General features: G+C 38.0%; 1 protein-coding gene across 1 annotated transcript; it reads left to right on the top strand.

The window, feature by feature from the left end:
* The first annotated feature begins 1,095 nt into the window (after positions 1-1,095).
* CCDC125 (coiled-coil domain containing 125) lies at positions 1,096-14,842 on the top strand. Its single transcript, XM_067315924.1, has 11 exons — positions 1,096-1,814; positions 3,472-3,530; positions 4,680-4,766; positions 5,567-5,644; positions 6,442-6,527; positions 8,812-8,894; positions 9,788-9,903; positions 11,057-11,164; positions 12,227-12,398; positions 13,801-13,934; positions 14,063-14,842. The coding sequence occupies exons 1-11, from the start codon at positions 1,535-1,537 to the stop codon at positions 14,405-14,407; spliced, it is 1,548 nt and encodes a 515-aa protein (XP_067172025.1). The 5' UTR covers positions 1,096-1,534; the 3' UTR covers positions 14,408-14,842.
* The last annotated feature ends 526 nt before the right edge of the window (positions 14,843-15,368 follow it).

Here is a 15,368-nt window from a genome sequence, read left to right as displayed (position 1 = left end):
TGCAAGTGGAACTCTTGAAAATCTGAAGCCTCATTGCAGAATCGGGACCAAATATTGTGGAAATGCACGCATACATGTGTTATTATTTAATAGCTATTTTCAGGGTTATTGCTTGAATGGGAAACCTGGTGGAGGATAAAGTTAGGTAGCATTTAGCTGGTTTGAAGTGTCTGCACAGTACCAACTCTTGAGAATGTTTTGAATGTCTTTGACCATGTCTCTTAAAGTAAAAAAAAAAAAAAGTTTCTAAGAGCTGTGTGCGGTTTTTGAAAAAGCTGTTTTGCAGGCAGAAGATAAACCTCTACTTAAAAAAAAACGCTTGGCCTTTACTTTCTGAACGGCCGCGTGAGGTCGAAGCTGCCCCCTCCGCAGCGATTCGCCTCGGTTTTCATAGCGCCGCTTATCGGGGCTGAGCTGAGGCGCCCGCCCCCCGCACGCGCCCGGGGCTCCGGGCCCGCCGCTGCCCGCCCTGCCCTGCCCTGCCCTGCCCTGCCCTGCCCTGCCCTGCCCCGCTCCGCTCCGCCGCGGCCCGGCCCGGCGCGAGCCCGCCCCCGGGTGCGGCCCGGCCTGTGGGAGGGGCGTGAGCGGCGCGGCCGGGCGGCGCCCAGGTCGGTCGGTTGGCGCCGGGGCCGGCGGGGAGGCCCTGGCGGCCCCTGAGGGGCCGGGGCCGGGGCTGGGGCTGGGGCCGGCGGGGGGCGGGCGGCGGGCGGCGCCCGGGGCCGCGGAAGGGGCGGCGCGGGCGGGTCGCCCGCCCCCCGGGGCGAGCCGGAGCCGGGCAGGGCGCGGCGGGGCCCGCGGGCGGGGGCCGTGGCTCGGGGCGCTGGGGCTCGGCGCGGCGGGGCGGCGCGGAGCGGAGCGGGCGGCGCGGTGGCGGCGGGTGGCCGGCGTCCCCGGCAGGCGGCCGCCTCCGGCGTGGCACCGCGCGGCCTGGCGGGAAGGGTGGCGGCGGCGGCGGCGGGGAGGCGCGGCCGGGGCCGGGGCGAGGTGCGGTGCGAGGCTGTGAGGGGCGCGCGTGGGGAAGGTGCGTGTGGGGTGCTGAGGTGAGATGCGGGGCTGAGCTGTGTGAGTGGGGTTGCGAGGTGCGTGTGGGGAAGGTGAGGCGCGGGGCAGGGAGGTGTGTGGGGCGGTGAGGCGCCGGCCTGCTGGCGGGGCCCTGGGCGCTCCAGCTCTCACAGACGTTCCCGCATCGCTGTCCTGCTCCGGCTGCATTTGCTTTACCTCCATCGCCACTTCCTTTGCTCTTGCCTTCAGGTCACCAGAACGAGTCCCCTAAAGCTAGCGGGTTCATCTGCAGCTGGAAAGTCTAAATATTTTAATATTTAACATCCAGGCGTGTGGCAGTGATGTTTTCTGTGAGCCTGGATGTGTACTGGATGCAGCCATGTGTTAAATGCATTGGATTTTTAATTTTAATGTTGTCTGGCTGCTTTACTTAAGGATTTTTTTTTCCTAGATAAAACATCTGTTGTTTTGGAAGAGACATTGTTCGCAGTAAGTGAAGTGCCCTCAAAAAAAAGGGGGGGGGGAGGAGGAGATGCAGGACGCTGAAGAGGATGACATGGCATGTGGAGACTTGGGGAATGGACTTGGGAGAAGACCTGGAGGCATCTATGAAGCGGAAAATTTACAAAACTCCTCTCCACTTAGATCTAGGAAAGGGTCTGCAAAGGTTTGCAGCTCTCTCTTGTCAACAAAGAGAGGGGATGAAAATGATGCTGCAGTTCTTCCCTGTTCAAAACAAAACAGTTCCTATGATGGATCGTCCGAAAAGCCTGGAGTTGTAGTCACTAGTTGGACCCAACAAAATAGCTGTGGTAAGACTAATTTATAGTTAATTATTCACCATTCATCATCATCTTCTAAATCTCTCTTTGCAAAATTGAGCGGTTCAGCTACTTCACAAGCTGCTATCAAGTTGAATTCAAACTGTTCACAAGAACACTTAAAATCTCTGAAATATTAATGTGCATTGTGTTCAGATCTAATGCAGTCTTACAGGTTAACTTCTGTAGCCTTAAGGCCTCATTTTGAATCACTGCGTGCTTAGTGTCACATTAGGCAATACTCGACACAACTGAGGCAGTAAAGTGGTCTCCGCTCCTAGCTCTTCCTCCCAAAATGTTAAAAGTAGAAGTGGACGTTACATTAGCTTTTTCTTTTCAATGCATCAGTCTGTGGCCCTTTTGAAAGTGACGTTTAGCAAAGAATCCTTTGACGGGGGCAGGCAGAGTTGTTTTTTTTTCCTCCACATATATATTTGTGTGTGTGTGTGAGTATGCGTATATACATATATATAAAATGTGTATATATATGTACGTGTGTGTATACATACATACATATACATATATATATGAAATGGTGGGGGACTGTCCTGTTTGGCTTCCTGGTCTGTTTCCCTGAGAAAGTATCTGAACCGAGTTCATGGTCAAGTATTTAAAATCTTGTTTGCTATTTAGTTGAAATTTGGATTGACATAGTTTTGAGGTTAAGAAGTCACTCTTATAATCTGCATGTCTCTGTTCTTTCAATGTTGGTGTTCAATTTTTTGTGAGGATAGCACCACTATGAATAAAATAAAATACAGATAGTGCTGTTCATTACAATTTAACTTTCTGCTTCCCTTTAGTTTTTTTTTAGACACTTTTAGTATTTTGACCAAAGTGTTTCCATATGATTTGTTTATTTCTCTCCGTTACAGCAAGTCCCCACCATCCTCTCCCCCCACTGCAGTAAGCTAACCCATGTAATTATTCTTTTTTGGTTTCAGCAGCGTTACTGAGAAGATGTTACAAAGACAGCGTAGTTCCAATTGGTTTCGCTGTACTTCTGTCAGTGCTCTGTATGATGCTATCTTAGATCTAGGTCTTTTGCATTACAATCTCCATGAAAGCAAGACTTAAGCCCACATGAATCTGACTTTGATTTAGTAGGAAACTGCATGTTAATATATCTCTGTGATGCTCAGTTTGAGAAAAATTGTACCAATGGTAGCCATTTATTTAAAGGAGCACTGTATTTTATGGAATATTCCACCAGTGTCCTTCATCTTGGTCTCTTGAAAATCGTGAGTACTTCTACACAGTGCTAACTACTGTTGTGTTGATTTTGATTGTTGAAAAGCTACAATTAAAAAAAGAATCCCAAAAAAAGAAAATTTTTTTGGAGAAAAGATGGCAATTCTGTTTTTTCCTTTTTTAGAAGAAAAACCTAAAATTCTGCTTATTTTAGATCTCTTTATAACTGATCTTTCTTTTTTTTCCCCAACTTGGCTCTTTAAATGTGAGGAAAATGTATTTGAGTTTACTATTTATGTATTTCTTAAATCTGCTTATTAGCCCCAGAAGAAAAAAACCACAAAGCTGAAAATTCACCTCTGCATGTTCCCTGTTTTCAGGCTGAAGCAAACTTTCATATTTTCTTTTGTAAATATTTTAGTATCTCATATTTTAGTTTCTCTTATCCATCTTACAGAGTCTAATTCTGAAGTATCGAATGAAGAACTAAAGCAACAACTTCGAGATGCTCTAGAGGTTAGTAACAGCACCAAGTATGCTGTTTTTGAAATCTGCATTTCGTATTAAAAAAAACCAAATACCCAACCTAGCCCTTTTCAGCTGAGCATCGTCTTTTTAAGATGATAAAACAAATCAATATGAAAAAGCAAGGAATGAAACAGTAGCCCTTAGATTAATTTCATAATAGAATAATTTCACAAGAAAATAAAGATGTTCTAGGAGGGTGAATGGATAAGAGTACTTGGGCTCAATCTTTTGGTCTAGTTAGTGCTCTTCAGGAGTTTGACTGTGTTCAACTCCCTTTAGCTTAAGTAATTTCTCAGTAGTTTCTCTTGCATAAGGAGCTGGGCCTCTGTATCAGGAATTTGAGAGCACATCTGGGAGAGAATGAGATCCCATGTCCTGTGAGTTTTCTATGTACTCCTTCAAATTAAACTTCACATAACTCAAAAGATTCTACAAAATGAGTTAGAGGATGCTGACACTGGAAACTGAGTATAAAGTAGAAATCTAGTGCATAGTGTTTGCATTTGTATTTCACGGGTTAGAATTACTAAGAAGAAAAACAGTGGTTTTTTTTGGTCTTGGGTTTTTTTTTAGAAAAATATTATTTTAATACTAAGGTACTTGAATTCTTCATTGAGCAGGGAACTGATTTGTCTTTTGTGATCTGCAAGGTATCAGAGGGTGGTCTGTGAAATGATTGCAGTTCTTTTCCTCCTTTTCTCAAATAAGCATATAAGTAAGCAAGACAGGAGAAAATGAAAGTTCATAATTGACTGTTCAAAGACTAGTATTGCTTTTATTTAATTGTAGTTAGGCTCTTGTGAAAATGCTGCGCAAGATGCTGTGTGGATTTTTGTGGGTTTTTTTTCTGAGATGAGTAGGTGTTTCTTTAGCAAGACAGAGCTGCAATATCTAATAATTTATTTTGCAAACATGCTTGAAGAGAACAGAAAATAATAATTACAAGTATTCTTCACTAAGGATTTTGCTCTAGCATGCAATGCTAATATTTCTTCGTCACAAGCTGTTACAGGAGACTTATACAAGAGGCAAACAAGAGAAGGTTGTTGCTTGAAGAGGACAAATTTTACATTGCTGTTATGTTTTAACAGGATTGTCTTTGCTTTTACTCAGTGTTCCTATTTTATTTTGCCTCAGGAAGTTGAAATTTTAAAAGTTGAGCTTGAAGCTTCTCAAAGACAGCTTGAAGGAAAAGATGAAGCCCTAAGAATTCTACAGAGCGTGGTAGGAGTTGTTCTGAAATCATTTGGTTACTTAGTGGTCAAGGAAAGAAAACAAAAAAAGGTCTTCCTGCCACTCCTTAAAAGCTTAGATACTTCCCAGGGCTGTAATTTAAAGCATTAAATCTGCAGGTGTATACAGACTTGGCTGTTACGATTTAGTACTTTTTCTGTGTGGATCCATTGCAGTTATTCAAGGAAACTTCAGTTTTGTAGCAAAATCTCATACTTTATCCTTGAGGATCTAGCTGTTGGACTTAAGGAATGCTGCCTTCTTTGCAGTCCTTTACATTATGGATTTTCTAATGCTGGCAATTCTGCTGCAAAGCAGAGATGTTTTCAGTTCATGGTTTACAGTATTTTTGTTTACTATCATGATCAATGATGTTGAAATCAATTGCTGTTTTTTAACCTCCTTGCATAACCCATTTATAGTTCTGCTGGTTTCTACCCTCGGACATTCATAGTAAGTTATGCCCAGGTCAAGCTATAAGTATGTTGTAACTAAGTCTTTTGAGAGCTGATTTTGTGATGTGGAAGAGCCCTAAAGAAGACATGATCTCTTTTCAAATTATGCTAAATTTTTTGAATAGAAAAGACTATGAGATTGAAACACAGTTTGTTATGCACTTTAGCTACTTAGTGTCCTGAAATTAGAACCCACTGGGACTTTGAAGTGAACTGCTAGTGTTTGTAGTTCTTCACACTCCTGGTTAGCCAAGAACTTTGATTTACAGTGATGTAAAATTGAAAATATGGCTTTACTTAATTACAGTATTTGATAGATTTGTGCTTTTTTTACAGGCAGTATTTAATAAAGCCACTAGTCATACAAAAGCAATGCTTCAAAAAACTGAGGAAGAAAAGAGAGCTTTAGAAAAGGTAAGAGTTAAGAGTTTTCTTTACACCTGTGCAAACGTTTCCTTTTTCCATGCAAAATCATAATAGGTCATTGCTCCTAACCTGGTTTATTATGGAATAAGGAGTGGTCGTACTGTATTTTTAAATCGATACGGATCTAACATTAGTTTTGGATTTTTTGAAAGTATTCTTATTCCTCTTTGGTAGAAAGGGAAAATGTTAATTTATCACTGTTCTGATCTGAATGGTTTCATCCTCTACTGTGTACAGATAATACCTGAAAGATCCTTGAGTTCTTTCTGTATTTTTGATTGGTCTTTGTTATGAGCTTTACAGTGTTTTGTTTATATTGAGTTGCTTTATTTCCTCAGTATAATTTATTAACTAAAAACTTCCAAACAGCCTAAGGAAAGAGTACCCAATTTTAATAGGGAAGAAGGGGAGGAGGAGGAAGAAGACACTGAGCTACTTTGTTAATCTCAGATTTATATTTTATTTATTTTTTATGTGGCCTTTCCGTAGAACAGCAAGGGAGGCATTTTTAAAATAGGAAAATATGATAGCATGAATTTATTTTTGTCATAAGCCACTGCAGCTGTTAGCTCATTCAATGTGGTGCAGAATTCATAGACTAGTGATGGGAACTTTTCTGGTGTTTGGTACCACGTTTATTTAAAATAAATAAATAAATATAGATTGTTGTCACTGTTGGCTGGCCAAATTTCTGTCAGTGCGAAACTCAGGACTATCAGTTCACATCTCTCACTTTCATTGTCAGGCTTGTAATGAACTGCTGCTCGTTTGTTTTATCTCCACAGGAAATAAATACTTTGCAATGGGAAATTGAGTTTGATCAGGATAGATTTAAAAATATAGAAGAGACATGGACAGAAAAATATGACAGGTATTTTGTTCATGCTATGTATGTTTGGGGTTTTTAATTGCATTGAATGCTATGTATTATCTTTCTTATGTTCTCCATTTCATTTTATCAGATTTTCTGTTTTTTCATGTTTTCCTAACTTTCTGGATTTGGGAAGGTGTATGTATTTTTCATGCTAGTCACATTTATATGTTTCAATTAAAACTACTAAAATTAATAACTCTCAGTTCTTTAGTGTGTATATAGGTTGGCTTTGTTAGGCTGAGTTTTCAGTTCAGTCATATTACCGTATTATGTTAGCCAGTTGGAACCAGATTGTCTTTATTTGCTTTAAATGGAAGTGGGGCATAGAAAATAATGGTATGTGCATGCACATGGAAATACCATTTTATTTTATTTATTTATTTTTTTGCATTGTAAGTATGAGCGTGAGCATGGGTAAAATGGAATGTTTTTGAGAGAGGTTGGTCAACTGGTTCTTTGTTTAAAGAAGAGTTTTCTGTACTGACAGCAGGTGTTGCCTCGTTAGGCAAGCAGAAGAAGCCAGAGGCACTAAATAAATAATACAATAACAGACATTGAAAACTGACCAGCTGGCTGCACTTATTTAAAGGTATAAGTGATCTCTCTGAAGTCTATCCATCAGAGTTACAGTTATTTTAGTGGAGATTTTTATTTAAAATTTTCAAATAGAATCAAAGAATAAGACAATAATTTAAAATTGTTCACTTGTAAGAAAATTTTTGTGAAGATGTTTTGTCTCTTTTTTGCCTGTTTAACTTAGTTATGATGGTCAAAGAATACCTTTTGAAAAACCCTTTGGCTCTCCTAACTTAAAAAAGCAGCAAGTGTTGCCAGTTTTTTTGGAGTAACAAAACTAGTATTAACTGTTGAGAACTAGAGATTGAAACATGGCTTTAGAAAACTGCAAGCAGCAGTAAGTCGTGAGCTCGGTCAGCTTTGCTTTTTGATGTCTGAGACAACAAGATGAGGCAGAATGTGTATTTCCCTTTATTTGTTCAAATGAAAACATTTCAAGTTACTAGTTAGTTTTAAACAAAACCCTGAAGTTAGAGTATGCTATGTTTACTGGCAGCTGAAGAGATGTACAAAGAAAAAATTTAATTGCTTCAACATTGAGGACTTTAGATTGCCACTTTTCTATTCAAGAAGGAGATAGCAAAATGCCAAGGAAAAATGTATTGTAAATGTTTATTGTATGTTCTTATGTTGTAAAGCTTAAAAGTGTAGCTGTTCACTAGAATGGTATTTAAAGATACAGGGAATTTACTTTTTAAAATTAAGACCAGAGCCATATTGTCATACATTCAATAACAATCTAATGTTTTGATGGAAGTAAGAAATTGCTAGCAAGTGTTTCAGGAGTTCACAATTACAGATTTTATCAACAGTTTCTAATGGCAGTGTGATACTTAAGCTCATCTCTTAGTTAAGCTCTGAAGTTTTTGGTATGCTATGTTTACATATGAATAATTTTATTTTTTTTAACGTTCTCTTGCAAAACCTTTGAACGTACTTTGACACATTTAAATTGTTTGTGTGACGGTGTGTTTTAATTAAAATGGTCAGCCTGTTTGAACAACGCGTGTTATCTGAATTGCAGAGAAACCACAATATGAATGCAGCAATTCTCAGATTTTCTTCCCGCGGAGCCATCTGCAGAGTGGGTAACTTAGGAGTGATTCTGCAGACATGGTCTAGCCTCGGTCGTTAGCCTTGGCTCAGTGCCAGCCAGACCGAGCCTACACAGAGCTACTCCTGCAGGTGTATCGCGGTCCCCAGTTCCTGTGTGATCTGTATTTTTTGTTATTCAGAATATTTTATTGTTTCCAGCTGTTTGCCCTCGTGATGGGAAGTTGATTATGTTTTAAATACTATTACCATAATCACCCATCAAAAAATGCTGGCTGCACAGAAGTTCATTCTTACCTAGTATATATATATATTTTTTCAGAAAGCTAGTTAGAAGCAGTTTCAGGTTGTTTAGTGACCCCTGACTGGCAGGACTGTGTATAACAGTATCTATACATAATTAGCATAGATACTGATATGTAAAAATTTTACGAATTTTTACATAAAAAATGTTATAAGTGAGGAAACATATGTCAAACTGAACACTCAATTTTTTCAGTTTTGATTTTTTTTCTTCTATCTTCAACAATCCTAATTTGAATTTGCAGAAACATTGGATGCAGTGTTTTAACAGGCTAATGGCTTCTTTCATTTGAGTGCCCTTTTTAATAATTGTTTTAAAGATGACACAGCCTTTCTCTAACTTCTGCAGGATATGTTGTGAAAATGCAGCTCTTAAGGAAACATTGAAACTGAGAACAGAAGAAGTTAAAACTCTTAAATCTGAAAATGCAAGTAAGCCACCAATAGCTGTTCCTCTTAAAATACTGTTTCTCAGCAATAATTGAGAACTTAACTGTGACTACAGCTTTCTATCAGGATAAGTCTGTTATGTTCATGGCAGCTGGTATTAATGGCTATGCAGGAATCCCCTTTCAATAGACAGGTAGTGTCTGTTTTCTTTGTCACGTTGTCACTCAAACTAAAAAATTCATAGAACGTTAGCAAAAGTTGGGTATGCATAGCTTAAAGAGTAGATCAGGTCTGAAGGAAATACACGTATCTTATCTCCTTGGCTTGGTGACACACTGGGTGTGAAGAGAAACAACCATTCTGTGTTCCTTAATGTTCTGGAAAGAGGGAACACTAGGCCAAGACAGCCACAGAATGCTCCTGCTACAATGAAAATTACCGTGAGGTGGCTTTAACATATCCACTTAAAGATTCCAGTAGCATAAACTTTGAGATATTTAGCTTGTCAGCTTTAAAATGGAATTTTTCAAAGTGCAGGTGGTACAGAGTTCTAGTTGGGTCACATGGCTCAAGCTCCTTTCCCTTATTTTCAGCTTCCACATAGCTTTAAAAAAAGCTGAAATACATAATCATTTTCCTAATATTGTGCTTTTCTGAAAGAGCAAATGACTTAGTTGTAAGTGAAAAAAGAGGTGGGCACATAATACTGAGGAAAAGTAATATATGAGGTAGTATCTCTGTAAATGGGTCATCTTCTCTGGGAAAATACAGAAGGAAAGGCAACTGGGATCTGATTTTCTAGATCTATGTAGTCTCATCATATTCCCAAATTGATGCTTGAGCCATAAAACTGCTTCATTTGGGTGTAGTTAAACTCAGTTATTGAGAGATCAGAACAGAAAACTTCTAATTATTTTCATTGTTTTATTTCATAGTTTTGAATCAGCAGTGCTTGGAATTTCTTGCAATGCTTGATGTGAAACAACAAAAGGTTATTCAGCAAAATATGTCCTGGAATAAAAGTGACCTTACAGATGTTACAGGTCTTGAAGTAAGTATGGAGTCTGTTTTTCATGACAACTGGCTCAAAGAAATGTTTATATTCAAAATACGTGTTGCTAAATTTTGCTTACTGATTATTTAACTGTTTCTTTGGACTTGGTTCTAGCAAATGAAAACATGCCCTTGTGTGCCTGTGAATCAGTTTTCTAGTTTTTGGTGCTCTGTGACTTCTATTTTGCAAAGAAAGAGTAGACAGAAGAAGCATCAGGCTATCTTTCACAGGCCAGCATGCTTATTTATGTCTTTCTAATCTTTTAATTCCTAATTCCCTGCCTACTGCATTTCTTTAATGAGTGGAAAAAAAGAAATACTAATGAGGTCTGCAGGGAGCAGCAAAAGAGGCTGACAATTTTTGCCTTTAGGTTATCTTTTCCAGTAAACTGCAAGTATTCTATTTCAGCAAGTTTCTGGTCACTGGAAAATGCTCTAGTAACCTCACTGACCTGCCTAAGAACATAAGGGGATGACCAAGAATCCGTCTTATACATTGCAAAGTCTTATGTTTCAGACTGCTGTTTGGAAGTCTGTATTCCAAATTTTCTTTGCTTACAAGATAAAAAGCAGACTGTATCATAAGAAACGTTAATAAATGTTTCTGGAAGTGTTCAAGCTGGCAAGATCACACTGTAAGACTTTCGTTATTTCTTTGATATTCACTTCAAAGTGACAGCTGGTGGGGTCAGTATTTACAGGGATACCTTTACATACAGATTTCCTGGAATGTAGTCATGGCTTTTTGTGTGTGTGTGTGAGCACACTGCTTATTTCATCTCAATTTTCTTGAGCATTTCCATGTGGGTAATGGAAATTATCCACATGAACAGGAACTGAAATTTTTAAAGCCTGTCTCCTTTGCTGCCTTTGTGAAAGTGAGTTTAGATTTGAACAGATAATAGACATAATTAGTATGCTCAAAAGTACTATGTTTGGGATAGATGTGAGATTAGCGCTAAAAACTACATTTCATGCTTGTCATTTTGAGTCAAAAGAAATCACGTCTGAATCTTTATGGCTTGGTTTTCCTGGCCCTTACACTCCCTTTATGGTTTCAGGATGTTTTGTTGGTAGCTGTCTGGCATCTCTTGGGTTGTTTTGTATGTACAGGTAGTTATTTAATTGGTGATTTGTTTTTGGATTTAAAGCTGGCAGTTCTTGGAGCCTGCACCTGCAGTGCTTCTGGAGGGCAACCTTGTTCCTGTGCTAAAATGTCAGCTGTAACTCGAAAGCAACTTCTACAGCTCAAGCAAGAGGTAATGCTGCCTGACTTAAATGTGAACAAGCAGAGGGGGGTGTGTGCGCAAAACCAAATAAAGCCAGAAATACCCTACCTGCAGCTTAGGTGAATTAATGTGTTTTAAAACAAGAATGCTTTTCAGAAATATGTAATGTTTGTAATACCCTAACTTTTGCTGATGTAGAACTATCATATAAATCAGTTTTACTTATAAAAAGTTCTTTTTCATTTTTTTTCTTACTCTCTTTCTATTTTCTTCCACCCATATTTTTCAAATATAAAAAATAAATACACTGAAAAGGTATAATGTTACAATCTGAGTGTGGGCTACCCCAGCGAAGGGATGGCTTCCCTTCTTTCTTGGCAGTGTGTTCCACCTCTTCCCCTGTGTCGGCATCAGCATTTACAAGGCTGAGCAGCCAGCCAGATCATGGAGCCGGTCTTGCTAAAAACTATTTACATCACACTCAAGTCAATAAAATGATTTTTAAGCTCTTAAAGTTTAGAATTTAGTTAAACTTATAGTTTTAGATATTATGGATTTCCTTGTTCATGGTCCTAATGCAGAAGTTCCACTTGAAATGCTAATTTTGAAAGTAAGAACTGTTATGTCCCTGTTGTACCAAGGTTATTATCCCTTTCTTTTGCTCCTGTGCATAGGGCCAGTTGGTACAGGATATTCCTGATCTTTTCAAGCTTTTCTGCGCAGGGGGAGATAAATAGTGCTACTTGCAGCCAGTTAATGCAGTGTGTAGATGGGTGTTGTGGTGTCCATGCAGAGAAAGGGAAGGGTAAGAACTTCAATTTCCATTTCAAAACGTATTTCTTAAAGTAGTAAGAAAGCATTTAGTTTGGTTTCCACCACTTCCCTGATGAGATATATTTAAAATTTGTTTGGCTTCTCTTCAATCCCCTTTTACCTGTCCAGGCCTGCCTTCAGCATCCCTGTGGTGATCTGATAACATAAAAGTTCTGACTTCTGTTAATGGCTTCAGCCTGTCTCTTAATCTACCTTTTAAATCTGCTATTGCTTTCAAATTGCTTAATATACTTCAATTTTTCTCTGAATTATAACCAGATTGAACTTCTAAAGAAGAGTAAAGATGAAGCTTATATAATGGCAGATGCCTTCAGAATTGCATTTGAGCAGCAGCTAATGCAGAGGAAGGACCAGGCCCTGAGGCTTGCAGAAGTGAATAAGATTAAAAAGGAAACAAAATTTATAAGCTGGAGACGTCTGAAAGAGGATGGTAACTGGGCATGTTGTGCAACTGTTACGGTTGAATAGAGAAGTTAGCTGACAAGTGGCACAGGCAGACTTGCTTGCTGTATCACATGTATGGCTTTGGCTTAATTGCTGACTGAGGCTTCTGAAGAGACAAGAAAAGAGCAAAGATATGTCAAAACTGGAAATACGTTAAATAGTGTATCATGCAGTTCTGCCAGAAGCTTCACGTATGTGATATAGGATATCTGTGTATAAGTGGAATGTTACAGTATTCATTATATAAATACTGATGTATGACACTGGAGTTATCAGTCTAGGCTTTTAATGTAGCCTTTTTTTATTACGCATTCATGAACTATATTATCTGAGTAAAAACATTTTAGAATAGATAAGCTGTTATCCAGGATGACAATAACATCCTGGATATTAAAGACGCTTATTATGAAAACAACATATAAAAGCTAATGTCCGGGCAAGTTTAACCTGGCTGTTTTAGATGCTGTGAACAATTTAAATATTTTTATTTAAAGATTAGTTCTATATAAGACTTATGGAAGGAGTATAAATGCAAAGAAATCTATACTAAGCTTTCACTGAAATGCTGAATACAAAATTTTCTGTTTTTTGAGAACATTTTTAGTTTTTGATTATATATGTACCTACATATAGTATATATTTATAATAATTATACTTATCATGGTCATCTTTGAGTTACAAAGCACTCTGTAAAAGAGGAAGAATTGTAATTATCCTTTTCTTTCCTTAAGAGAGAGATTAAGAGTAGTACTTTAGTGTTTATGTCACAGTCAAAACCATAGCAGAATTAGGCATGGAACCCACCTCCATATATCCTGGTGTTAGCCATTGGCCTGGAGGTGGTAGGCTTAGGAGTCTGGTGGTTCTTCTGGATTCCTTAGAGTGCCCTCAGGAAGTAATACTAAAGCAGGATACATATCTGTTTCCCCTATACTGGTGTCATTGTTTCCAAGTTTTATATTCCAATACGTCTATTTCATAAATTGAATGCATTTTAATCTTTTTAGAAATCTTAGAAACTTTTTAAAAACTTGTATCAAAAAATCTTTTTCTGTCTACCAAGTTTTTAAAAACAGATTACAAAGAGTTATTGCTTCACTAGAGCCAAAGTGTATTTTTCATATAGCAAAAAGAACTTTCTTCTCTATTTGCCCCTATTTGTGAAAATATTATTTAGTCATTAAGTTATGGTAAGGGTGGTGCTGTGTGCAAATTATGATATTATGTACACTAGAAGAAGCCATGACTTGCATTGACCTTTTAGAGGAGGTAGATCAGAATGCTGTTTTATTTGTGTCTATTTTATCCCAAAGTAATTTTGTTCTTCTTATGCGATACTGGAGTTCATGTCATTTGTGTTTCAGACAAAAAATAACTCTTTTTCTTAGGACATGTCAAGTTGCAAGGAAACAAGAAAAGTCTGGGACAAAAATTATCAGGCCTGCTGTCTTCAGGTGTGGACTGTAGGAAAGTTGAAGAACTAGACAATCCTCATGAAATCCTTAAGATGTTAATTGATTTGGTTAGTATTTTTTTTAACTGTTCAGCATGAGTACTCAGGAGAAGAAATATAACTGTTCTACACAGAGTGCTTTGTTCTTATCTTATAAATTAGTTTCATTGTTTTCTTTCTTTTTTTAATAAATACAGCTAAATGACAAAGAAGAGGCTTTGGCTCATCAGAGAAAAGTTAGTTACATGCTAGCTCGCACAATGGAGATGAAAGAGGATGCTTCAGAAAAAAATAAAGAAAATAACACTCTGAGGAATCGTCAGTATAAAGCCTTGCAATCCCAAGGGTCAACTGATCTTGTATACACGTGCAGCCAAAACCTCAGTTCTCAAAACAGTATTTGTCCTATTTCCAATACAGAAACATTTGAAAATTCAGTAAAAATGCTTCGAAAATCGTATTCTTGGCCATCAGAGACTATGCACTATGAAGAAAATGATTCGTATGGAAAAACAGATGAAACTGTTGTGATCTCAATATAGTCATCAGCTGGGATAAAGCTTTTTTTAAAAGATCTTTTGGAAATGCCTGAAACCAAAGAAGCCTGCAGAAATTGAGCTCTTTCTTTGTGAAACTTGGAATTAAATGCTAATTAGCACCTAATTTTGATTAGCATCTAATAAGAAAAAACAGGAAAACCTATTTTATCAATGTTACTTTTGGAGATATTTCAACACTGATGCTAAAAACAAGATAATTCTCAAATTGTAAAGCCTTTTCTGTTTTGACAATTTCCTCTGGCTCTGAGTGCCTTCTGCTGGGGACAGTCATGATAAGAAATTTTGTCAGAATTAGGAAAATGACTTAATGTAGATTAGTGATTTTTTGCTATAAGGAAAGGTTATTCTTTTACTTGTTTTTTTCCTCGTACAACAACTGATACCCAAAATAAAGTTCACTGAGAAGTTAAAAAGTTACCTGTATTGTCTTCCATCTTTAGGGTGTACTGAAAAGAAGGTATACATAAAGTATGGAAAGGAAAGTGCTGTATTATACTGATTTTGTAGTTCCCTAAAATGACACTAACACTGGATGCATTTCAAAAGACTTTGTAAGAAATAGTAGACTGCCATTTGTAGACTGCAACAGTAGACTGAATTTGAGTGTGATTTCAGAGATTGACTATTTATATTTTTATATGCCTTTTGATTATTTACTGAGTCATTAAAACTAAAGAAAAAACTTTCTTTAAGGTTATTTTTTTTGCCTACAATTCCAAAGACAATCTAGAATGAGACTTCAGTTTTGTCTTCAGCTTGTTTTGTCTTGCTGGAATAAAATTTCCGTTGCTTTACTGTTAATCAGATATTGTTATTTGAATGTTAGAAGTTTTTTTGCTTCATTTCAGGCTTTTGGTGTAATATGATGAATTCTACTTCAAGAGAGAACTTGTTGAATACCAGAAAATGTGACTTGCTGCTACTCATGGAATTGTTCATTCAC

The sequence above is a fragment of the Apteryx mantelli genome, chromosome Z (genome assembly GCF_036417845.1).
Source record: "Apteryx mantelli isolate bAptMan1 chromosome Z, bAptMan1.hap1, whole genome shotgun sequence".
Lineage (NCBI taxonomy): Eukaryota > Metazoa > Chordata > Aves > Apterygiformes > Apterygidae > Apteryx > Apteryx mantelli.
The sequence above is the reverse complement of the archived record's forward strand: the minus strand, read 5'-3'. Positions and strand labels throughout refer to the sequence as shown.